This window comes from Dromiciops gliroides, chromosome 4 (genome assembly GCF_019393635.1).
Source record: "Dromiciops gliroides isolate mDroGli1 chromosome 4, mDroGli1.pri, whole genome shotgun sequence".
NCBI classification, from domain to species: domain Eukaryota; kingdom Metazoa; phylum Chordata; class Mammalia; order Microbiotheria; family Microbiotheriidae; genus Dromiciops; species Dromiciops gliroides.
This window is the reverse complement of record NC_057864.1, coordinates 258236838-258260976: the sequence shown is the minus strand read 5'-3', so window position 1 is coordinate 258260976 and position 24139 is coordinate 258236838. Positions and strand designations below refer to the sequence as shown.

Sequence of the window (24139 nt, the reverse complement as noted above, 5' to 3'; positions counted from 1 at the left end):
GGTGAGCGATGGGTGAGAGATGTGGGCGTGAGGTGTGTGTGTGTGTGTGTGTGTGTGTGTGTATGTATGTGTGTGTGTGTGTGTGCGCGCGCGCGCGCGCGTGTGTATGTGTGTGTGCGCGTGTGCCTGTGTGTGCGCGCTGATGTGTTGCCTGGATTGGGGGCGCGGTGCCTGAGGCAGGGAGCGCAGCGGGGAGGGGGGCGGGCCGGCAGGCGGGCAGGCGGGCGGCGGCCCCGGGGGAGGGCGGGTTCTGCCGGCACACGCCGCCCCTGGCAAGCGGCCTGAGCGCACCGAACCGCCGCCGCCGCCGCCGCCGCTCCCCGGTCTGGCCCAGATCCGGAGATTCCCGGAGCGCTCAGCATGGATGCCGCTTCCCTGGCCGGCCCCTTGGCCCTATAGGGGGCCGCCCCGCGCAGCCCCCGGCTCTGGCCCGGATCCCGTCGGATCCCCCGGCCCCACTCTCCGCACTCCGCTTCCCGGGCAGGCTGGGCTCCTGGGCGCACGGCGCCGTCACCCCCGAGGTGAGGGAGGACCCTGGAGAGAGTGCGCTCAGGGAGAGAGGTGGGGGGCTGGGAGAGACCAGGTAGGAAGCCACTGGAACCAGGGGGCTCGGAGACACCGGACTCCTTCCCAAGCAGGCGAGGGGGTCGAGATGTTGCGTCTTGCGGGAGGGTTGTAGTGTGGGGCTGGCTGTCTCGGCCCTGTGCAGTTGCCAAGCCGGAGCGAGTGGTGGGGGCAGCTCTAAGAGGCTGGGGGTGGAAGTGGCCCCACGCCTGGGAAAGGCGGAGCTCAGTCAGAGGTGGAGGTGGGGGGCGAAGACTGCTCTGTCCTGGGGATGGCCCCCCCCGTCTCCGACCTTGCCGTCCCCACCTCTCGACCCCTTGTCTCAGCCTCCTCCTCTTCTATCTGCTGCCAGAGACCCTCCCTTACAACCTGGGTACACGCTCCTGACCCCTACACTGCCACTGCCCCTTATGCCATCCCCTTATCTTCGCCCCTTAACCCCTGTCGTCTAGGTTCTGATCTCGTCACCTTGAGTCTCCCCCACCCCCCGCCATCCCCGCCCTTTCTCCTTATCTCTGTGTTCCTGCAACCCCCATTCCATTCTGGCTCTGTCCCCGTCATCTCCACGTCCCTTCTAGCCCTGTCTTGTCCTGTCCTACAGGTGTCCGTCCTTCGTCCGTCCCTCCTGGGGCCGGCGCTGACCATGCCCAGCGGTTGCCGCTGCCTCCAACTCGTGTCCCTGCTGTGGATCCTGGGGGCATCCGGACAGCCCACCCATGGTGAGTGTCCCCAGCTCCCGGACCCCATGAGTGGGAGGGGGGAAAGCTGAAGCTGGAGAAGCACTTCCCCCTCTCCCTTGCTCCGACCAGTAGCCTCAGTCTTAGTCCCCTGTTCCCACACTGACCCCTGCCGGCAAAAGCAGGGACTACAGCCATACTGACCATCAGTGTTCCTTGGAGGGGGAGGGGGGGGGCTCCCAATGGATCTGATCCGTCCCAAACTAGATTGTGCAGAAATGGACGCAGCTCCCCCCCTTTTCTTTTTGAGGAAAATTACACTTTCCGATCTAAGAAGACCAATATCCTCCTCACCCAATATGCAAATTTCCTACTTGGGGTTTACTTTGATTTGCCCCACCGCAAAATGTTCATCTCTTCTTACCTCCTGTAGCTGATGACTGTAGTTCCCACTGTGATCTGGCCCACGGCTGTTGTGAGCCTGACGGCACGTGCAGGTAGGTGCCTGGCATCTCCCAATCCTCAGTCTGCATTCAAAACCCCTCCCTGAGCCCCATTCTCCGAACTCTAGCCCTGTCTCACCGCGTAGATGACCCCTCCCTTTGCCACCTACAATAGGCCAGAGGGTCCGGAGCCACCGCTACTTCATTCCTCTACCCAGGAAAGAACATAAGGACCGGCTACCCCAGACCCTTCTGGCCTTTTGTGAGCTGGAGAGCACTTTGCTTAGTACAACATTCATCTCCTATCCCTAAAGTTTTGTTAACATTCCCCTGGGGTCAGAAAGATAGAGGGAACAGATGGAGGAGATAAGGAAAGGTGAAGAGAGCAGAGGAGCAAGAGCGGTGAAGACAGGAAAAAGAGTTGGTCTGGTGTAGCCAGGACTAGAGAAGACTGAAGGAATCCTACTGGTACACTTGTGCAGATATTCCCAGTGCCAATAGGGACTGAACAGGAAGAGTTGGTAGTAAATGACAATGGGTGAGACTGAGGTTAGGAAAAAAGAAGAGCCCTTTGACTAGTTTGTTTTTACAGGTTGTCCTAGGATTTAAGAACAGGAAAGGTGCTTGCTTCTCAGGATATGGAATGCCAAGGGATGAACTTAACTTTCCATGGCATTGCTAAGCTTGTGTTCATCTGGGGTACAATGTAGGGACTGGGTACTAGACCTGCTTCCTCACTCCATTGGGTGAGGGCTTTTATTTTCATTTCCTGAAATCCCCCAGAAGAATAACTTGTGCCTCCATCCTCCTCCCCAGGTGTGACCCTGGCTGGGAGGGACTACACTGTGAGCGGTGCGTCAGGATGCCCGGCTGCCAGCATGGCACCTGTCACCAACCCTGGCAGTGTATCTGCCGCAGTGGCTGGGCAGGCAAATTCTGTGACAAAGGTGAGAATAGATGTGGGAACATCTGCTGAGCCCTTCAGGTAAAGTAGAAGGGACCCCCTGGAACTAAAGGGGGAATGAAAGGGGACTTAGTAATATGAATCCTTTAGGTTTCAATAGCCTTTTGCATTTTTAAAAAGGCTTTCATATTCATTCAGTCCAGAAGTCAACAGGTATTTATTAAGCATGTGCTTAACACGATATACTTGTGTCTAGTCTGCTTGTATGAGGTGTAGGCATTCTGTTTAGTACAGTGATACAATGAAAGGCACAAAAATAATAATTCACTCTCTTATTTGTTCTTTACAGTAATAACCCTGTGAGGTAGGTAGGACAGGTGTTGTCCTAATTTTAATGATGAATTGGGGGGCAGCTAGATGGCGCAGTGGTTAAAGTGCTGGCCCTGGATTCAGGAGTACCTGAGTTCAAATCCAGCCTCAGACACTTGACACTTGACCTGTGTGACCCTGGGCAAGTCACTTAACCCCCATTGCCCCGCAAAAAAAAAAAAAAATGATGAATTGGGAGAGAGGGATTGTGGGGGATTGTGGGGGATGAGGGGAAGACAAAGTCCTGAAATGAATTAGTCAAAGTCTCAACAGCTGGTCACTGGCTAGAGCCCAGGTCTCAGCTCCTGCCTCCCACAGTGATCTGCTTTTCATTACACAGCAATGATCCTGGCAGGAAATGTGGCTAAGAAGCATACCAAGAGAAACTAGGTCCCAAAGGTAGAAGCTAGGCATGGGTTGTGGGGAGGCTTCAGAAGTCCCTAGCCTGCACTGGGTGAAGGGTGGAGGAAGAAGCATTTCCGCTAGAGACATCCCTGTCTCCTCCAGATGAGCACATCTGTACCAAGCAGCCACCCTGCCAGAATGGAGGGAAGTGTGTGTACGAGGGGGATGGCGAGTACCACTGCGTGTGCCCACCAGGTTTTCATGGGCATAACTGTGAGCGCAAGACTGGGCCCTGTGAGCATGCTAGGTGAGTTACAATTGGAATGGCAAAGTGGGGGCTTGGGCACAGGTCAGACTTGAAGGTATTAGGAGGGGCTAGGGTGGGATGAAGGGAATGGAGCCAAAGAAGAGGGTATTGGGGCCTGGGTCAGAGGAGGTAACTGGGAGTATGTATTGGGCGGGGGGAAGGATGGGTTTGGAGAGGGGGAAGAGCACCTCAGAGAAAATCTAGTTTGACCCTCTCTGTATACAGAGGGAACAGCTGGTCCAGAGTGAGGATGTGATTTCATCCAAGTCACACAACATTGTCACTATTAACTCTCTCCTTTCCATCCCATCCTTCTCAGGTCTCCTTGCCGGAATGGTGGGCAATGCCAAGATGATCAAGGCTTTGCAGACAACTTCACGTGCCGTTGCCTGGCAGGCTTTGTGGGTCCACACTGTGAGGTCAATGTGGATGACTGCCTAATGAGGCCCTGTGCCAATGGTGCCACCTGTCACGATGGCATCAACCGCTTCTCCTGCCACTGCCCCGAAGGCTTTGCTGGCCGCTTCTGCACTGTCAACCTGGATGACTGTGCCAGCCGACCATGCCAGCATGGTGCCCGGTGCCGGGACCGTGTCCATGACTTTGATTGCCTCTGCCCTGATGGCTATGGGGGCAAAACATGTGAGATTGTTCTCCCAGCCCTGGACCTCCCTATGGAGCCAGACAGTGCCCCTGGACCCACCCCTGCAGCTGTGGTTCCTTTCACGGTTCCAGCCCCCTTCAGCGTGGGTGCAGGGCTATTGCGAATCTCAGTGAAGGAGGTAGTACAGCGACAAGAGGCGGGGATCGGGGAGTCAAGCCTGCTCATTTTGGTGGTATTTGGGGTCCTCACTCTCCTCCCCACAGGGTTGTTTCTCTTTTGGGCATGGCGCCGTGGCCACTGCCCCACTGGACCCTGCTACCCTTTTCGCCAATATGCCGCCCCTCCTGAGCAACATGACCGAGAGTGCCAGGTCAGCATGCTCACTGCGGGAATCTCCCCTCCACCTGGCTCCCCACCAGAGCTCGGCAAGACCACAGCACTGTGATGGGGGATGGAGGGGGGGCAGAGTGGGGCCCCCTCTCCATCTCCTTCCTCCTCACATCTCCTACCCTCCAGAGACCATTGTGGGCTTTCCCTCCCACTGAGGCGTCTCAGCCTCACACCAGAAATGCTATTTTTTTAAATACACAGATTGTTCAAGAGAAGTTTTATCAAATAAAATTACAAAAAATAACAGTGAGTTTTCACTCACCTGGGAGCTCATGCTCCCAGGGCTCCTGGCCCCAGGTGGGGTCAGCCTGGAGCCCCATGTCCAAGATGCTAGTCTTGGTCCAGTTAGAGCTCTCCTCCAATACCGTCAGCTCACTGAGGAGGACTGATATCAAAGAGAGCATCCTGAGGTACCCAGCCAGCGATGCTTGAGGAAGGTGAGAGGGCCTGGTGCCTCCTGGGGACCAGGTCGCCCTACAGATGAAGGGGAGAGTAAACAGTTGTTCATCACCTGAGTGTAAAAACCCTAAGCCCTCTCACATAGAGAGGGCGGTGATGACCGAGGAAGAGGAAGAGGAAGGACCACTGGTTCAGAGGAGGCAGGGTTACTGCTGGCTGTTCTGCAGTAGCTGTTGGAATAATGAGTAGGGCCGACTTCGGAGGGCAGCTGGAGTGTCCAGCTCAGCCACCCTTCCTGCCTGTAACACCAGCACCCGGTCTGAATTCAGGATCGTGTTAAGCCTATAAGGCAGGGAAGGGTGGGCACAGAGTAAGTATGGTATGCTTGACCCTTTTCCCATCTCTCACTCTCACTCCAAATCAGTGCTTGGGTTTCCATTGTTGGAGGGAGAGGGGACAGGAGGAGAAGGTTGCTCAGTGACTCGGTTTCCCTCAGGGTGTGACAGATCCCACCCCTGATTTCGCACCAGTGTCTGGCAGGAGAGTGATATGGGCCTGAGAGGAGATAGAGCTCTCTCCTTACTAACTTCTGGGTAGTCCCCCAGAGGAAGGAAGGAATAAAAGGTCTGAAGCTGGCCTGTTGTAATCATCCCCCCTCAATGGAACCTTCAACACTGGTGTAATGTTCCCTCCCCTTCCCCTCTGGGCATCTCCACTATACATACATACCTATGTGCAATGGTCAGAACAGTCTTGGTAGCAAAACGATTACAGATTGTCTGTTGGAGCAGCTGGTCTGTCTTCTGGTCCACACTGGCTGTGGCCTCATCGATGCACAGGATCTGGGGCAGGGGGAGAAGGGCTTCTGTTTGCCCTGGATCCCAACCTAGTCCCCATCCCTTAGCCCCCTTGCCCCAGCTCTGCACTGGAGGGCTGAGCCCTGGCAGAGCAAACCCCTTTTTATGTCTCCCTGATAATCCAGAAGGACTCCCCCATCCGCCTTTCAAAGGCCCTCTGCAAAACCCACCCACTTGGCCCCTAGTTCCATTCCTTACCTTGGCATCTGTAAGGAGAGCTCTGGCCAGACACAGTAGCTGCCTCTGCCCTAGGGACAAGTGCCGTCCCCCCTCACCCAGCTCACCATCCAGACCACCTGTTGGGCCCAGACTTTGTCACCCCAAGAGGCCTGTCCCTCTCCTCCCAGCCTCTCCCCACTCCCTCCTGACTTCACAAGGCCTCCCTCCCGTACCTCCAGGAAGGGGCCTAACTTTGGCCGAGTTCTCCCACCACCTGTTCCCAGAACTCACCCAGGGGAGTGATCACCTCGCTCAGGTGACAGTCCTCCAAGGCCTGCCACAGCACCTCATCCTCATGGCGACCCAGAGGGTCCAGGTTTTCTCGCACCGTACCGCTGAACAAGAAGGGCTCCTGAGGGATGATGGCCAGCTGGGACCTGAGAGGCAAGGAAGGGAGCAAACAATATCATCTAGTCTTGGAGACCATGGGCACCTTCTGCTTTGACCAGAGGTCCATTCTTTGCATATGAGCTTGAACTTCTTCAATTCCTACCTATGAATCAGTCAATTGATGTACATTTACTGGGAGACAACAAAGTATAGTTAAAGAGTCCTGGAAGAGCTAGACGGTACAGTGGATTGAGCACCTGCTCTGGAGTCAGGAGGACCCGAGTTCAAATATGGCCTCAGACACATACTAGCTTCGTGACCCTGGGCAAGTCACTTAACCCTGACTGCCTCCCCCCCAAAAAAAGGAAGGAAGGGAGAGACGGAGGAAGGAGAGAAGGAAGGAAGGAAGGAAGGAAGGAAGGAAGGAAGGAAGGAAGGAAGGAAGGAAGGAAGGAAGGAAGGAAGGAAGGAAGGAAGGAAGGAAGGAAGGAAGGAAGGAAAGAAGGAAAGAGGGAAAGAAGGAAGGAAGATTCCTGAGTTGGGAGATGCAGACTTAGCTTTGAATCCCTGTTCTGCTATTCTCTACCTATGTGACCTTTCTAGACCTGTGTCCTCACTGGTAAAATGTGGAGGTTGGACTAAATGATTTGTAAGGACACTTCCATCTCTAAATCTTAGGATGCTACTGTGTTCTTAGCAGTTTACTAGGTACTTTGGGGGATGGCAGAGAGAAATAAAATATGGTCTCAGGAGCTCAAATCTCACCAGACAGCCATGAAACAGTTACAGGACCAAGCCCTGTGGTGTTCAGAGTAGGAAAATATCAGGGCGAGCTGGCATAGTCAAGGCAAAGACTTAGATGAGAAAGATTTAGCTTAGAAAGACAAGGACTTGGCTTAGGCCCTGAAGAGGACGCGCTGGCTAGAAGGAAAAGGGAAGGCATTCTGGGGTAGGAGGACCGCATGAACAAATGGAGAGTCCATAGTGAGCACGGCAGGGTTCTCAGGACGTTGAGTTGAGGGGAGGGGAGAAATGGAAAGAGAGGGTGGCTAACTGGCGCTGGGGAAGGCCTCCAAAGCCAAGCGCAGGAGCTTCGATGTGATGGACATAGCTATCTCTAGCACCCAGCATAGTGCCTGCCATATAAAAGGTACTTAATAAATGTCTGTTGATTGGCTAACAAATTGTATCTCTTTGCCCAGATGCTTTTCCATCTCTCAGCACCATTCAAGTCTTTCCTATTCCCCAGCTTCTGCCATTCTTTTGTCTTTAAGTCCTGTCCCAGGCCCTCTAAGATGATGCAAAAGGCCCAGGGGCCACCCCTTATGCTGTGGCCATCCCACCCCCAACTCCACCTGAGATCCGACAAGCCCAGCAAGCTGGTATCCACACCATCCAGGAATATATGCCCAGCACTGGGCTCCACCAGCCGGAACAATACCAACAGCAGAGAGGACTTTCCGGAACCCGTCCGGCCCACAATGCCTATCTTCTCCCCAGGCAGCACGTCGAAGGTGACTCCATCCAAGGCATTGGGCAGCCCTGGCCGGTAAGCCAATACCACATCTTGGAACTCCACATGTCCCTGTGACAGCCAGCCCACTCCTACCTGTGGTCAGCAAAGTGAAGGAAGAGACAGAGGAGAGGGTGAAGAGATGTGGGCAATACAGAGCTGAAAGGGTAAGGCAAAAATGAAGAAAGATGAGAGAGGGATGATGAAAGGAGACAGGAGCCATGGTGGGGAGAAAGGGAGGAGAACCGAGGGAGAGATGGTAAGGTAGAAGAGCATGGGTAGAGAATGAGGAGGTGTGAAAACATGGTGTAGGTGGAGAATGGAAATGGAGCCAGATGGAGAAAACAGTAAGAAGGGAGGGAGAACAGGGAAGGATTGTCAGAAGAGATGGCAGGGGGAGAGTGAGGAAGACAGGCAGGGATGAAGGGGAGAGACAGAGACGGTGAAGAGCAAAGAAGATGGTAAAAACTGGGAAGATGGTGAAGAGGACAGGCAGGATGGGGAGGAGAAAAGGAAAAATGGAGAGAAAGAAAAATGAGGAGAGATGGGGAACTGAAAATGACATGGCTGTGGGGAGATGAGGAGAAAGCTCTAAGGGGACTGGACTGAACTAGCCCATACTATGGGGGAAGGGGGGAAGAGGGGAGAAAAGGCTATAGTTTTGGCCCTGAGGTGGGGAGATGGAAAGGGCGTCCCATCACCCATACCTGTATCTGCTGGCCCTGGGGCTCACTGGGCAGGTCACAAGAATATTCCTCCAGCCGCTCCACGCTCACCATCATGGTTTCCGTTTGTGTGAAGCTGCTCACCAGGCCTGAGAGAAGGCCTGTCAGGGACAGGGCATAGGACAGCGACAGGCCCACCAGTCCTAAGGAAAAAAAGAATGTGTTGAGACTGCTAGGGCTGCTGACCATTCTGGGCTGGGGACTGCCCTGGCTGCTGCTGCTGCCATCTCTAGGCTACCACTGAAGGAGGCTGGGGGAGGGCTGAAGAGGGGGAATGCTCATATGGACTAGACTTTAAGTTTCTTAAGGGCAGGAAAGCTGGCTTATTCTGTCTTAATATTTTCAACACCTAGCACGAGAACTTGTTCAGAATAGGTACCTAAATTTTTCTTGAATTGGTTTGTATGTGGGAGAAAGACTGTGTAATGTGTACATATGTGAGTTCAAGCCTACATTTGTTTATCTACATATATGGCAGAATAAAAGGGAGCTGGCTGAGAGAAGGAAAAGGCTCTAGGTGGGGACCACAAGAGGCTAGTTCCTATAACAGGTGAGGTGTATATATGGGACTAAGGATGAGGGGGCGCAGGTAGGCCTGGGGTCGGGAAGCAGGGCCTGGGGTTGGAGGCCCAGGTAATGGAGGTGGGTATGGAAGAATAGCACTGATTAGGAGGAGGTGGGAGGGTTTCTATCTGGGATGGGGATAAGGCCGAGAGGTACAAAGGCGGCACCTGGGTTAGCGAGGTGTTGGTAATGCTGGATGAGGGCGATGATGGCAATGGCGCTGACCACAGTGGCGCCCATGAGCTGCAGCCGAATGTCCAACCACTGTTGGCATGCACTGGAGGCAAACTGGCAGCGCTGGTTGAGCTCCAGTAGCTTCTCATTCTCCTCCTCAAACCTAGGGGCCAAGAGCTGAGTTTTCTCTCTCCTACCCATATGCCAAGGACCAGCCTCGGGGGTGGTTCCCCTCCTTCCTGTCCTCATGTCTAAGATTAGAATCCTCTTACTCATAGGATTGGCATACATAGGAGAGGTGATAATTGGTTTATACACAGAAGTCTCCCTAAACTCCCCCATGCCCCTTTCCTCCCAGGATCCTTTTCACTATCTTCCCCTCCAGGCTTATTATCTCCCCAGCCCCTCCCTTCTCTCTTTAGGATCCCCAGTCCTTCCTCACTGTGTCTCCTTGGCCCCATTTCTTTTCTCTCTAAGGCTATCATCGCCCTGAGCCTCTACTCTGGCTGTCTCACCCTAGTAAAATTCCTGGGTGGGGGGGCAGCTAGGTGGTGCAGTGGATAAAGCACTGGCCCTGGATCCAGGAGGACCTGAGTTCAAATCTAGCCTCAGACACTTGACACTTACTAGCTGTGTGACCCTGGGCAAGTCACTTAACCCTCGTTGCCCCGCCTCCCCCCCCCCAAATTCCTGGGTGGGCTCTCTTTAGATGCGACCTTATGTTTCCGGTACTGAGATGGGGAGTCTTGCCTGGCACGGTCACACCCCTCACCTGCAGGAGGCCCGAGAGGCCCGGATGATACTGAGCCCAGCCAGGCTCTCAGAGAGGTGGGTGTAGAGTGGGGAAAGAGTGAGGCTGCTGAGGCGCCGAAGTTCCCTGGAGGAAGCCCGGTAATGGCGTTGTATAGAGTAGTAGAGGGCGCCAAGAGGTGGCAAAAGCAGCAGCAGCCAGGGCAGCCCTGAGCCCAGGACAGCCAGCAGCCCCAGTAGTCCCACCGCATTGGCCAACAGGATGTTGAGAACGAAGGGGAGGCTGTCATCTGCACAGGCCACATCGGATGAGAAGCGGTTCAGGATCCGCCCAGTTGGTGTGGAGTCAAAGAATGTCACAGGAGCCTACAAGGGGAGGACATGGTTGGGGCAATGAAGTTGGGTGATGCTGGAGAAAATGGATAGGATAGAAATGGATAGGAGAAGGGGCAGCTAGGTGGCGCAGTGGATAGAGCACCGGCCCTGGATTCAGGAGGACCTGAGTTCAAATCTGGCCTCAGACACTTAACACTTACTAGCTGTGTGATCCTGGGCAAGTCACTTAACCCCAACTGCCTCACCAAAAAAAAAAAAAAAAAAGGAAAAAAAAAGGAAAAGAAAAAGAAAAAAGAAAAAGAAATGGATGGGAGAAGAATCTCGGAGGGGAAGGAATTAGTTGTGAGCCCTAATCTGGGGAGAGAACTAGTAGAGAAAGGAGTCTCATAAGAGAGCTTTGAGTAGTTGTAGGGATGTTGGGAGGTGGGAGTGGGGTCCCTGAGTTGGATGGCTTGGTTGTGAGAAGACAGGAGAATAGTAAGTAGGAGAATGTCCATATCTTTGGGGGCAGCTAGAAGGGGTAAGGGGAAGGAGCTCTACTAAGGAGGGGAGGATGATGAATCTCCTCTAGCTGGTAGGGCCTCTGGTAAGTCAGCTTGTCCATCTTCCTGCCTCAAATTAGACACTTGAATTGTTCTTAAACCCTGCCCCCACCCCCAGGGAAAGAAGTTGTTACTGAAAGCCAATCAGATTCCCAAATTCCCACTAACTATAATGGCCAATCTGGGCCCTGAAGGGTAAATGATGAAATGTGCTTTCTTCCTTTGGAGGAAGAGTATAGTGGAACATGACCGTGACATAAAAACAAAAGGCATTAATGCAACCTTAAAAAAAAAGGTAACCCGGGGGCAGCTAGGTGGCGCAGTGGATAGAGCACCGGCCCTGGAGTCAGGAGTACCTGAGTTCAAATCCGGTCTCAGACACTTAACACTTACTAGCTGTGTGACCCTGGGCAAGTCACTTAACCCCCATTGCCTCACTTAAAAAAAAAAAAAAAGGTAACCCTCTGTCATTGTGTTTCCCACCCCTTCACTGAGAAGAGTAAAAGCTGAACTCCCTTTAAAGAATGGAGGCCTTCAACTGCATTGAGATGAAGGTTAGGAATCAAGATCTTCTGACCAGCAGGTTGTGAGAGAACCAATAGCTTTAGGGAAAGTGAAGGAAGCTATTGAGCCTCTTTCTCTGGAAGGGAATTTATTAAAAGCAGGAAAACCTCCCAATATCTTTAAGGAGTCATTCTATCAGGAGACAGGGGACTGGACTAGATGACCTAGTTGACCTCCTGAGGTTCCTTTCAAGACCTGGATTCTAATCTCCTCCTGACTCTAGCCTCAGTTGGTCACTCTTCTTCCATTTTCTAACCAAAGCAATAATTCACAGGTCTATAGCACTGTTTCACCAAAGTGTCTTCTTCACAACCACCCTGTGAAGTTGGTAGTACAAATATGAGGACCCACATTTTACAGATGAGGGAAGTGAGGCTCAGAACGTTTCATTGAGAGGCCACATTGCCTAGTGGTGAGAGTCTTGGACTGGGTTTGAATCCCACCCAGGACCCTTTCTAGCTGTGTGACTCCATAGCAGGTCAGGCCACCTCTCTGAGCCTCAGTTTCCCTATGTGCAAAATGGGTGTGAAAATAACAGCACCTCAGTCATAGAGTTATGAGGATCATGTGGGATATTAAGCATTTTGCAAAAGCTGATGCACTATAAAATGATACCTGCCTCTAGGGGATGGAGAAGAGCTAGTGGCTTCCTGCAGAGGACAACCCTCTCCAAGCTGCCCAGGGAAAGGAGAGAAACTTTGGCAGACAAAGAGTGCAGGGCCCAAGCCATAGTCCCCTTGGGCTGAGACAAAAGGTCTCCCCCAACCTTCCCCGCAGTGGATCTCTCCACTCACTCACCCTGAGGATCCGGTGCAGCAGGCGCTGATGCAGAGTGGCTGCTGCCTGGAGAATGCCAGTGGCAAAGAGTATGGCCCGTAGGAGGGTGAAGATCGAGTTGGCGCTGGCAATGGACCCATACACAGTCAGATAGAACTGCACATCCAGGGAGCTGTTTGGGGTGGCTCTGGGCCATGGTGACACGGGGGCACTGGACAGAGGGAAGGGAAAGTGGGACCCATGACCCTCTCATCCACGGGCCATGTCCTGACCTCAGGATCCACACCCTCACCCCAGAGAAGCCATCAGGATCCATTCTCAAGCCCCTGGCTTGACTCCAGGTTTTTTGGGCCCCCAGTCCACTCACAAGAGGCCTCCGGGGGAGAAGAGAAGCAGCTGTGGGGAGGGCAATGAGGGCTCGTGGCTAGGGAGCTGCCATAGCTCTTGGGAGTCATTCCCAGCCATCTTTAGCTGAGAGATCCAGTGAGAGAGCCACCAGTCGGCAGCATTCCGGGTCCCTAAGAACAGAGCAAAGGAAAAAGTCATCCAGCCGTCATTTGCATTTCCCCGGGGCTTACCCCGACTTTCCTCTCATTCATCACTCCTCTCCCTTCTCCTCCCTTGGCCCACTCCTCCCCAGCCCTTTGCCTTGCCTCTGTGTTCTGCAGATCCCAGGTACTATCATCTGACCTGATGACATAACCAAAAGACCCTTGGAGCTTGCCATCTGCCCCTCACCACTGCACCCACAGGACTTCTTATGAGCTTTCAGCTCAGAGTTTTATGTATTGACTCCCCTCATTGGTGTTCTATTGGTATCCCAATAGTAAATGCCAAATAAATGCCTTTTCATTCATTCATTCATTCATTCATTCATTCATTCATTCATTCATTCATTCATTCATTCATTCACATAGTTAGCATTTAATAAATCCTTATTCGTTCATTCCCTGGCTCCTTTCAGTTCTAAATCCAATAATCCAATGGTCAGAGGAAGGAATCATAGACTCTCAGAAGTGTGTCACCCACGGTCACTCCCTTGAGAGAGAATGAAGTGCCATGTATACGTGACTCCCATGGAGGGGAGTTGGCATCCCAGGAGACAGGGACCCGAGAGCGGATGTGAATGGCAGACAAGGGAGGGGCAAAAGAATAAAGCTGGCTGGGGGTTCATAGAGATGCTCTTACCTTGCATGAGGAGCAAGAAGAGGAGGATGGCCAGGGAGAGCCATCCCCCCACGGCTTTCCAGTAAGCCTGGTACACGTGGAAGGCCACGGCCCCTTCTTTCTTTCCTTCCTCCTGGAGCAAGCGGCTGGGGCTTGGGCCCACATCCTTGGGCTCCTCACTCTCCTTCTCTGGCTTCCATGCCTGTGGGGCTGCTGCTACAATGATGTTCAAGGAGAAGAAGGGGAGTCACACTTGGAGGACATAGGGTAAGTGTAAGGAGGGGAAGAGTGCTTAGGCCAGTGTCTAAAAATCTCAAAGGTATTGATTGAGCATGGACGTTAAAGGGAGAAGGCAGGAAATAAGGGGTGACTACGGAAAGGCACACCTGACTCAGTCTTCTGTACGTCCTCAGCCTGGGCGTCGGGGGCCACTTGTACCAGTGGCAGAATCTCAGAGGGTGGTCCTAGCGGATGGAATGGAGGTCAGAAAATACCAGTCCTAGTTACTAATGGGCTACACCATTTAGTCACATGTGTTCTAAACAACAGCTGCACCAAAATGCCTGTGGCGACTCAACCTCTAGTGCCCTCTAATGGCCCCGGATCCAGCTGCCATCTTGGTGCCAGCCTGCATGGCATCCTTGACTCCGAGGGCTGGGCAGGGCCTTTAAGAGGTACCTAGTTCACCCCACTGCTTCTAGAGGCCTTGTTGTTGTTGAGTTTTTCAGTTGTGCTTAACTCTCTGTGACCCCCATTTTGGTGCTTTCTTGGCAGATACTGGAGGGGTTTGCCATTCCCTTCTCTAACTCATGTTACAATTGAGGAAACTGAGGCAAACAGGTCTAAACAAGTTGTGCAGGGTCACAGAGCTAGTAAGCATCTGGGGCTGGATTTGAACTCAGGTCTTCCTGACTCCAGGCCCTGAGCTCTATCTACTATGCCACCTAGCTTCCCCTGGCAGCCTTCTTCCAGGTAGTCTTAAAAGTCTATGTCAGGGGCAGCTAGGTGGCACAGTGGATAGAGCACTGGACCTGGAGTCAGGAGTACCTGAGTTCAAATCTGGCCTCAGACACTTAACACACACTTACTAGCTGTGTGACCCTGGGCAAGTCACTTAACCCTAAATGCCTCACTAAAAAAAAAAAAAAATCTATGCCAAACAAAGTAGATACCCATCCACTGGGGAATAGCTAAGCAAGTTGGGTATACAAATGAGGCATCTAGGTGGAATAGAGAATAGAACACTGTACCTGGAGTCAATCAGGAAGACCTGAGCCTCAAATCCTGCCATGGACACTTAATCTCTCCCTATCTCAGTTTCCTCAACTGAAAAAATGAGGCTGATAATAGCACCTAATTCTCAGTGTTGTCGTAAGGATTAAATGAGATAATATATGTAGAGAGCTTTGCAAACCTTAAAGAGTTACGTAAATGCTAGCTGCCATCACCACTACCACTATCCCCATCATGATCATCATCATTCCTGAGCTATAAAAAACAACAACTATGATGACTACAGAGAAGCATGGGGACACCTATATGAAATAACACAAAGTGAAGTAAGAAGAGTAATATACACACGACTCCAACAATGTAAGTAAAAACCCAAACAACCAAACACTTCGCAAGTAAAATGACCATGCTTAGCCCCAGAGAAGAGATATATAAGAAGGTATCGCCCTCCTTGCTTTCTTTGTAGAATAAAGTGGAGGGCTATGGGTATGGAATATTGTATACAACATCAGACTTTGTCATTATGTTATGATAAAACTTCTTATTCTTTCTTAGTCTTTCTTATAAAGAGATGAGGAGGGGCAGCTAGGTAGCGCAGTGGATAGAGCACCGGCCCTGGATTCAGGAGGACCTGAGTTCAAATCTGGCCTGAGACACTTAACACTTGCTAGCTGTGTGACCCTGGGCAAGTCACTTAACCCCAATTGCCTCACAGCAAAAAAAAAAAAAAAATATGAGGAGGAAGGAAAATGAGGTTAGGAAAAATGAAGTAACTTCCCCAAGTTCAAACAGGCAAGATGTCAGCAGGCATAAATGTGGGGGGAGGAGATCCTAAGGGGAGCAAAGATTATAGAGAGGCAGGAAAACATGGGCCATGACCAGAGATTCATTCAGCAAATCTAGTTTGGATAGAAAGTAGAGCATGTTATTTGTGGGGGTGGGGGGTGGGAATGTTCATTGAGGTTGGAACCAGATGATGGAGGGCACTGAATGCCAGGTTAAAGAGTTTCAATTGAATTCAACTCAATAAGCATTTATCAAGTGGTTACTCCATGCAAGGCACTGGAGAGACAAAAAACCCCAAATGAAGCAGCTGCTGTCCTCCAGGAACTCAGATTATACTGAGGAGGTTAGCACATGCACACGAAAGTTCTGATTTCAGTGGCAGCTAAGGAGTGCAGTGGATAGAGCCCCCAGCCCAGGAGTCAGGAGGACCTGAATTCAAATTCATCCTCAATACTTACTAGCTGTGTGACCCTGGGTAAATCACTTAACCCTGATTGCCTTGCCCCTCTCCCTGCAAAAGTGTTCTGATTTCAAGAGAGTGAGAAGTCTTTTCTAACCTTTTTTCTTTTCTGTACTCTGCATCTTGATTCTGGTATTTCATTCCTTGCTTACGGCATTTACCACATTCTGCTTTATACTACTGATGTTTAGGTACATCTTAGACACTTATTAACTTCCTAAAGGCGGGGATTGTGTCTTAACTTATCTCTGTATCCCCCATAGCATGCATGGTGTCTCACCCACAGTAAGTGTTCAATTGATGATGATGATGACAGCAGCCAGCATTTCTAGAATAATGTCTTCAAAGCACTTTATAAAGATAATAAAAATATAAAGAGTCTAAGCTATGGTTTTCCAAGCAGTAATATATGGCTGTGAGAGCTGGACCATAAGGAAAGCTGAGTGCCGCAGAATCAATGCTTTTGAATTGCGGGGCTGGGGAAGACTTGAGAAGCCCTTGGAGAGCAAAGAGCAAATCAGTCAAATCAGTCAGTATTCCTGAAAGCTTATCCCCTTATTAATGGGATATAAGAATTTATTACCTTTTGGGGCTCCCATGTCACAATGAGCATATGGACCACTAAAACCCCAAGATCTTTTTCAGAAGAACTGCTACAGGTATTACTATCCCTGTTTTAAGATGAAGTAACAGGTTCAGAAAAGTTAAATAATTTGCCAATGCTTGCTCGGCTGGTAAGTGTCAAAAGTGGGATTTGGACACAGGTGCTCCTGACTTGAGGCATCTAGATGTCTCAGTGGATAGAGCACTGGGCTTGGAGTCAGGAAGACCTCAATGAAAATCCAGCCTCAGATATTTACTGGCTGTGTGACCCTGGGCAAGTCACTTAACCTCTGTTTGCCTTAGTCCACTGGATACAGAAATGGCAAACCACTCCAATAGCTTTGCCAAGAAAACTCCTTGAACATTATGATCTACAGAGTCACAAAGAATCAGACATGACTGAATAACTGAACAAAAACAACAAGCTCCTGACTCCAGTATAGGATTCTAGCTACTGTAACTAAGCCATGTTGTCTCTCATAAATGATTTTTTAAAAAATTTATTTTATTAAATATTTCCCAATTACATTTGAATTTTGTTTAACATTCACTTTTTTTTGGTGGGGCAAAGAGGGTTAAGTGACTTGCCCAGGATCACACAGCTAGTAAGTGTCAAGTGTCTGAGGCCGGATTTGAACTCATGTCCTCCTGAATCGAGGGCGGGTGTTTTATCCACCACACCACCTAGCTGCCCCAACATTCACTTTTAAAGATTTTGAGTTCCAAATTCTCTCCCTCCCTCCTATCCCTCCCCACCCCTTGAGAAAGTGAGCAATATGATATCAATTATACATATCTCACAATTTCTTAAACCTATCTCCAAGCCATTTTTCTCCGAGCCATTTTATGAGAAATCTGGCTCACCTCTGAGCTTCAGCTCTCCCTAAGGCCCCAAGGTAATCAGACGCACAAATCCTAAAGCTATCTCTCCTTCTCCTGACAAAATACTATTCCTGTATTTCACTAAGACTTTGACTTTGCCCACCTATCTTTTAATTTCATGCTTGTACCTGCCAAAGAACTTGGGAATGATTCTATACATTATATAATAAAGGTAAGGAAACAGGAATCCCTAAAAGGTATATAATAACTTGTCCATAGTCACCCAGACAATTCTGGGAGCAAAGCAAGGCCCAGAGTCCAGATGGCCTAATTGTCAGGGTACCAGTGATCATTCAAGGTTACCAACAATCTCTTCATTGCTAGCCTTCCTTAATCCTTATCCTTGATCAATCCCTGCTCCTTCTTTGGGAAGCTAGGTGGCACAATGGATAGAGCACCAGGCCTGGTGTCAGGAAGACCTGAGTTCAAATGTGACATTTACTAGCTGTGTGACCCTGGGCAAGTCACTTAGCCACTGTCTGCCTGTTTCCCCAAATGTAAAATAGGGGTGATGATAATGGAACCAATCCTCCCAGGGCTGGTGTGAGGATCAAAAGAGATAACGATTTTAAAGCACTCAGTGCAATGCCTGGCACATAGTGAGTCCCATATAAAAAAGTTAGTTATCATTCTTTTTTTTTCTTTTTTAAATTTGCAAGGCAATGAGGGTTAAGTGACTTGCCTAGGGTCACACAGCTAGTTAAGTGTCAAGTGTCTGAGTCTGGATTTGAACTCAAGGTCCTCCTGAATCCAAGGCCAGTGCTTTATCCACTTCGCCACCTAGCTGCCCTCAGTTAGTTATCATTCTAATACTATTCATAATAATTAATCTCTCAGCAGTATTTGACACTATGGACCTCATTCCCCATCTTCCTGATGATTATCCCTTAGCTTTTGTGATACTCCCAGTTCTTCTGCCAGCTGGACAGATCCTTCTCAATGTTCTCAGCTGGATCCTTCTCCAGCTTCTTTGGGTTCTCGAGCACTGGGTATGCTCCAAGACTCTTTCCTGGGACCTCTTCTCTCCCCTCTCTATACTCTCTGTGATCTTATCTCCCTTTCTGCACAGAGGACTGAATCCCAGATGAGTATGTATTCAGCCCTAGTTTCTTCTCTCTGAGTTCTAGTCTCACATCACCAACTGCTTAATGGATAGTTTCACCTGAATGTCTCATAGGCAGCCCAAAGTCATTATTTCCAGAATTCATTATTATCCCCACTAAGCCTATCTTTTCTCCAAGCTTTCCTATTTATGTTGAGGGCACCACAAGCCTTCTGGTTACCTAGGTTCCCAAACTCAGAGTCATCTCACCTTTCAAGGCAATTAGGTGGTACAGTGGGTAGAATTCTGGCCTATAGTCAGGAAAACTTTAGTTCAAATTCAGTCTCAGACACTAGCCATATGACCCTGGGCAAGTCACTTAACCTTTGTCTCAGTTTCCTCCACTGTAAAACAGAAAATCATAGCACCACCTCACTGGGTTACTGTGAGGATCGAAATGTCATAAGATTGGTAAAGCACTTAGCACAGTTCCTGGCACATAGTAGGTACTTAATAAATGGTTCCTTTTTTCCTCTTTCCTTCCTTTCCTCTTTCTATCCCTTTCTCCTTCCTTCCCTTTCTTTCCTTTCCCCTTCCTTATTCATTCCTTTTCTCCTGCCTTTTCTTCTCTCCTCTCCCTTCCTCCCTCCTCCTTTCCTTTATTCCTTCTCTCCCTCCCCCAATCTTTCCTCCCTCCCTCCACACCTTCCTCCCCTTTTCTTTCTTCCTTCCCTCTTTTTTTTTCTTTTTTTGGTCAGGGCAATAAGGGTTAAGTGACTTGCCCAGGGTCACACAGCTAGTAAGTGTCAAGTGTCTGAAGTCAGATTTGAACTCAGGTCCTCCTGAATCTAGAGCCAGTACTTTAACTACAGAGCCACCTAGCTTCCCCTTCCTTTCTTCCTTCCTTCCTTCTTTTCTTCCCTCCCTCCCTCCTTCCTTCCCTCATATCCAGTAAATTGCCAGATTTGTCTTGTTTCTACCTCTTCTGTCCATTGACCACCACTAGCACATCCATTATCATGGTTTAGACCCTCATCCCCTCTCCCTTAGTCTGCAGCAAGAGCTTCCTAACTGGTCTCTCCCCTCTCCAATCCAACCCCCAGACAGCTGCCCAAATTGTCTTCCTAAAGCACCAGTCTAAGCTCTAGACCCTCAATGGCTGCCTCAAAGATCAAACAAGCCCTCAGCTTGGCATCTAAAGACCTCCAGCTCCCTTTCATACACTGTGTCTTTTCACTGTTCCCTGGCCTCAGCACTCCATCCCATCTGGGGGCCTTTGTACACAGTGTTCCCATGCTTGAACATCCCACTTCCCGTCTAGCCTCCATGCCTCAACCTCCTTTAAAGACACTCAGGCATTACTCCTTCCATGAAGCTATCCCTTCTCACCTCAGTCATTAGTATTCCCTCCCTCCTCAAATTATCTTATATTTACTCATCTAATTTATATGCTCCTAGAAGGCAAAGAGGTGGGCAGTGAGGTGATGCAGTAGATAGAGCTCTGGGACTGGAGTCAGGAAGACTCCTCTTCCTGAGTTCAAATCTGGCCTCAGACACTTCCTAGCTGTGTGACCCTGAGCAAGTCACTTCATCCTGTTTGTCTCATTTTCCTCATCTGCACAATGAGCTGGAGAAGGAAATGGCAAACCATTCTAGTGCTTCTGCCAAGAAAACCCCAAATGGGGTCACAAAGAGTCAAACATGGCTGAAAATGACTGAACAGAGGAAGCAAGGTGAAGTGAACAGAACACTTGCCTTGAAGGAAGGAAAACTTGGGTATAACCCTGTGACCCTGGGCAAATCACTTAACCTTTGAATACCCCAGTGAAGAGTTTAAATTATAGAGCAGGTAAACAGAGAATGGCAAACCACTCTAGTATCTTTGCTAAGAAAATCCAAAATGGGGTCATGAAAAGTCAGAAACAACTGAAAATGACTTAAACAATGAAAGCAGAGTATTTCTAAAATTTTTGTCTTTTTATCCTCAGTGCCTTGCAGAGAATAGGCACTCATGAAATACTAGGTGAACTGAATCCCAACCTGATTAGAAAGCTGACTCTCAGTAGCTACCCTCACCTGGCCTCATCTGCCCCTAGCCCCAAAGGTACCTGCTTGGAGGATACGCCCACCCTCAAGCAGCAGCACAACATCAGCCTGTTCCAGGTATTCTGTTCGATGGGTGCAGAGCAGCCGGGTAGTGTGTCCCAGGATGCCTAGAATACACTTATGTAGCAAGTGGTTGGCCACATCAGCATCCACAGCAGCCAGGGGATCATCTAAGAGGTAGAGCTTGTTTTCCTGGGGAGAGAGGATGGCAAGAGGTGCTACCAACTGAAGGCAGAGACCATGTGTGTGTGTGTGTGTGTGTGTGTGTGTGTGTGTGTGTGTGCCCTGGTAATGACCCACAGGACAAGGCCTCTGAGACCCTCCTACAGGATCTATCCCCAGAAAGACTGAGGGAAACAAAGGCCATTAATGCAGTAAGAAAGAGAAGTTAGACTTGAGAGGATCTCCTTATGCTCAAGGGTAGTTGTGACCCAGGACCAGCACTCAGCTTTTGCTGAGTCTAGGAAATCCCCTCCTAATCATTTAATAACCATCTAATTCAATTTGATTATGATTTATTAAGTGCCTACTATGTGCCACACACTGGGCTGCTATTCAGCTGCAAAAGGGAGAAGAAAATGGGACAGTGGAAGAGGGCCGGGTGCTAAGAAAGGAAAAAGAGAAAGGAACTGGATGGTAATGCAGACCTCCCTTCTGCCAGTCACTCCCAAGCCTACCAACACCCTCCCAGATCCCAATCTTCTCCTGTCCTCTGCTTACCTGGTAGACAGCTCGAGCAAGGGCAATGCGGGCCCTCTGTCCACCACTAAGGGTTACACCTTTCTCTCCCACTTCTGTCTGGTCTCCATCAGGCAGGATCTGTCGGCATAGCAGCATGATGAAGTACAAAAGTAACAACAACAACAACCCCTCATTGGATTTGGGTTATAAGGCCTGGATTTGAGTCTCAGATCCATAGCATACTAGTTGTATGACCTTGGCCAAGTCACTGGCATTTTTCTGTTTCTTCATTTGCAAAATGGGATAGCACCTGAATAGAAATATCCCTTGTTGCAGGATAAACAGAAAGCTATGAAAGAAAAGCACATAAGATAAAAAAAGATATGGACATGCTGAGGTTTGCACTGGTAGAAGGTGTACCCAGAATGATGAGGTGAGAGAACCCAGCGAGCATCCACAGGATCAATACTAGCATAGCTCACAGAGCTGCCATTAGGATCAAAGTAGGGCTATCCCATGTGAAAGGTGCTTTGTAAACATTAAATGTGGTGGCAGCTAGGTGGAGCAGTGGATAAAGCACCGGCCCCTGGATTCAGGAGGACCTGAATTCAAATCCAGCCTCAGACACTTGACACTTATTAGCTGTGTGATCCTGGGCAAGTCACTTAACCCTCATTGTCCCAATAAAATGTAAGCTGCTTTATTCCACAGGCATAGAAGACCCTCTTCTAGGCTAGAATCCTGCTTCTGAGCTGTGTAACTATAGGAAAGTCATTTAACTTCTCTGAGCCTCCAGTTACTCATTTGTGCTAACCTTCCCTGAACACCCCATGAGGGTTTGCTGAGCCCTTTCAGGGCTGTTCATGCACCTTTGGTGTCCCCCCCGCCACCCAACTCTCCCCCATGGCTCCAAGAAGCTGGAGCATGTGCACACCTTGCTAAACTGTCTTTGTTTTTTTTTTTTTGTTTGTTTTATTTGTTTTGTTTTTGCGGGGCAATGGGGGTTAAGTGACTTGCCCAGGATCACACAGCTAGTAAGTGTCAAGTGTCTGAGGCTGGATTTGAATTCAGGTACTCCTGAATTCAGGGCCGATGCTTTATCCATTGCGCCACCTAGCCGCCCCACTAAACTGTCTTTGCAGACAGGCCAAACAAGGTGGAGGGTAACTGACAGGCCTCAAACCTGTTGGTGAATTGGGGGGGTATCAACCCCAAACACATAAAGACTTCCACTGGGTGAAGTGGGTGGATGAGAACAATTTGTTCCAACAGCCATGAAGACAGCTGAAGCAGGTGCTATGGAGTGCTTGTTGTTGCTATTTGTTCTTCATTCTCCAAGAGGACCATGACATTGGGGTGATGCCATGACTTGCACTGAATTGGACTTAAGTGAGGGAGGGCTGTGCAAGGTCACCAACCTCACTCTTTACTCCAGTGCCAACTGGGTCCAGTGGCAAGGCATAGGTCAGGATGACTGGACATGGCCTTGGCTGAGTGTGGAGTGCTTAGGGCTTGGTCAGACACTGAAGATGCCAAGGTTGTCCAGGTCATCACCTGTCATCTTGTCTTTTGTCCTGCCACTGGACTTCAATGACTCAGGGAGAGTAAGGCTGATGACTCTGCCTCCAATTCACCCACAAGTAAAGACATCCCTCATGATGTCATCGATCCTCTTTGAAAACAAAGGATGAACAAAACAATGCTCATTTGTGAAATGGAGATAATAATATTTGTAGTTAGAAGTGGGATTTGAAATCAGGTCATCTGACTGTAAAGTCTGTGGGAGGGGTTTTGTTTGGTTTTCTTAGACTGAACCTATGACTTCACAGGCACCAATGCAGATCAACATGTGCAAAGTGATTTGCCCCAGGTCGTATGGCCAGCAGAGCCTGATCAAAGGTATGGGAAGCAGCTGCACCAATGGGATGAGGCGCAGACTTCCTCAAGCCCAATCCCATCCTATGTCCTCCAGCCCTAGAGAACTTTCAGGCTTGTGCTGGGGCAGGGTGATAAGGAGAGCACACCTAGAGCTCCTGGGGACATAATAAGGTGGTGAGGGGAGGGTCCTGGAAGAGTTCTGGGATTTACCCTTCTCCTCTCTCTCTATCCTGGAAAAATGCTAGGAGCTTGGCCCCACCTCCTCAGGGAGGGCCTGCCACTCCCCAGCCTCACCTGGACTGAGTGTCCTTGGAAGAGCAGTCGAGCAAGTAGAGTAGAATCCCCTGAGAAGCATGGGGCCAGGAATACTCATAGTACATGAGACACTCAGATGCCCACCTTACTTCCATGGGCCCCGTGGTGAGGCAGGGAGAGGGATGGGGCTAGGAGAGCCCCCTCCTAGAGAAGAAAGAAGTCATCAGGGGCTGAAGACACTCACAGCAAGGTCATCATGGAGAGCGCAGGCCTCCAACACCTTCCAATAGAGATGAGCATCGAATGCCTTCCCAAAGAGGATGTTGTCCCGAATGGTGGCAAACTGGATCCAAGGTTCCTGGGTGGCCAGACCAAAGCCTTCAAGCCGCCCAACTATGGTGATCTGGCCACTCAACCTGCAAGAAGTCGGGGGTTGGGGGGTGAATAGAGGGAGAGTGGTGAAGCATGAATAACTACTCCCTTCTGGGTCCTACTGCACCTGTTCTAATTGCAACTCTAAAATCTTTTTTCCTTTTTGGGGGATGGGTGGGGGGGTGGGAGGAGGCAATCAGGGCAATCAGGGTTAAGTGACTTACCCAGGGTCACACAGCTAGAAAGTGTATCTGAGGTCACATTTGAACTCAGGTCCTCCTGATGCCAGGGCCAGTGCTCTAACCACTGTACCACCTGACT

The 24139-nt window shown here is 50.0% G+C and overlaps 2 protein-coding genes across 4 annotated transcripts in view; one reads left to right on the top strand and one right to left on the bottom strand.

Moving 5' to 3' along the window:
• Window positions 1-243: 243 nt before the first annotated feature.
• DLK2 (delta like non-canonical Notch ligand 2) lies at window positions 244-4819 on the top strand. The gene is made up of 6 exons (XM_044005236.1): window positions 244-521; window positions 1166-1283; window positions 1675-1738; window positions 2501-2631; window positions 3465-3609; window positions 3929-4819. The coding sequence occupies exons 2-6, from the start codon at window positions 1208-1210 to the stop codon at window positions 4656-4658; spliced, it is 1146 nt and encodes a 381-aa protein (XP_043861171.1). The 5' UTR covers window positions 244-521; window positions 1166-1207; the 3' UTR covers window positions 4659-4819.
• A 44-nt stretch (window positions 4820-4863) lies between these two features.
• The window catches only part of ABCC10 (ATP binding cassette subfamily C member 10), a 30953-nt gene continuing 11677 nt past the window's right edge, over window positions 4864-24139 (bottom strand). For 2 of the 3 annotated variants that reach the window (XM_044005234.1, XM_044005232.1), the window contains exons 8-22: window positions 23691-23862; window positions 21353-21451; window positions 20635-20824; window positions 13907-13984; window positions 13542-13736; window positions 12721-12871; window positions 12375-12564; window positions 10157-10500; window positions 9378-9547; window positions 8629-8789; window positions 7764-8017; window positions 6310-6455; window positions 6058-6155; window positions 5732-5844; window positions 4864-5344 (exon numbers count right to left, since the gene is read on the bottom strand). In XM_044005234.1, coding sequence (XP_043861169.1) covers window positions 5209-5344; window positions 5732-5844; window positions 6058-6155; window positions 6310-6455; window positions 7764-8017; window positions 8629-8789; window positions 9378-9547; window positions 10157-10500; window positions 12375-12564; window positions 12721-12871; window positions 13542-13736; window positions 13907-13984; window positions 20635-20824; window positions 21353-21451; window positions 23691-23862 — 2497 coding nt within the window. In that variant the 3' untranslated portion in view covers window positions 4864-5208. The remainder of the gene's footprint in view (window positions 5345-5731; window positions 5845-6057; window positions 6156-6309; window positions 6456-7763; window positions 8018-8628; window positions 8790-9377; window positions 9548-10156; window positions 10501-12374; window positions 12565-12720; window positions 12872-13541; window positions 13737-13906; window positions 13985-20634; window positions 20825-21352; window positions 21452-23690; window positions 23863-24139) is intronic. The other variant, XM_044005235.1, reaches the window with a different exon arrangement.

Bases quoted from the DNA above. Each gene is read 5' to 3' on its own strand.
- DLK2 (XM_044005236.1), top strand. From the start codon at position 1,208: ATGCCCAGCGGTTGCCGCTGCCTCCAACTCGTGTCCCTGCTGTGGATC. The intron at 1,739-2,500 runs GTAGGTGCCTGG...CCTCCTCCCCAG, and splicing joins GAGCCTGACGGCACGTGCAG to GTGTGACCCTGGCTGGGAGG. The intron at 2,632-3,464 runs GTGAGAATAGAT...TGTCTCCTCCAG, and splicing joins AGGCAAATTCTGTGACAAAG to ATGAGCACATCTGTACCAAG.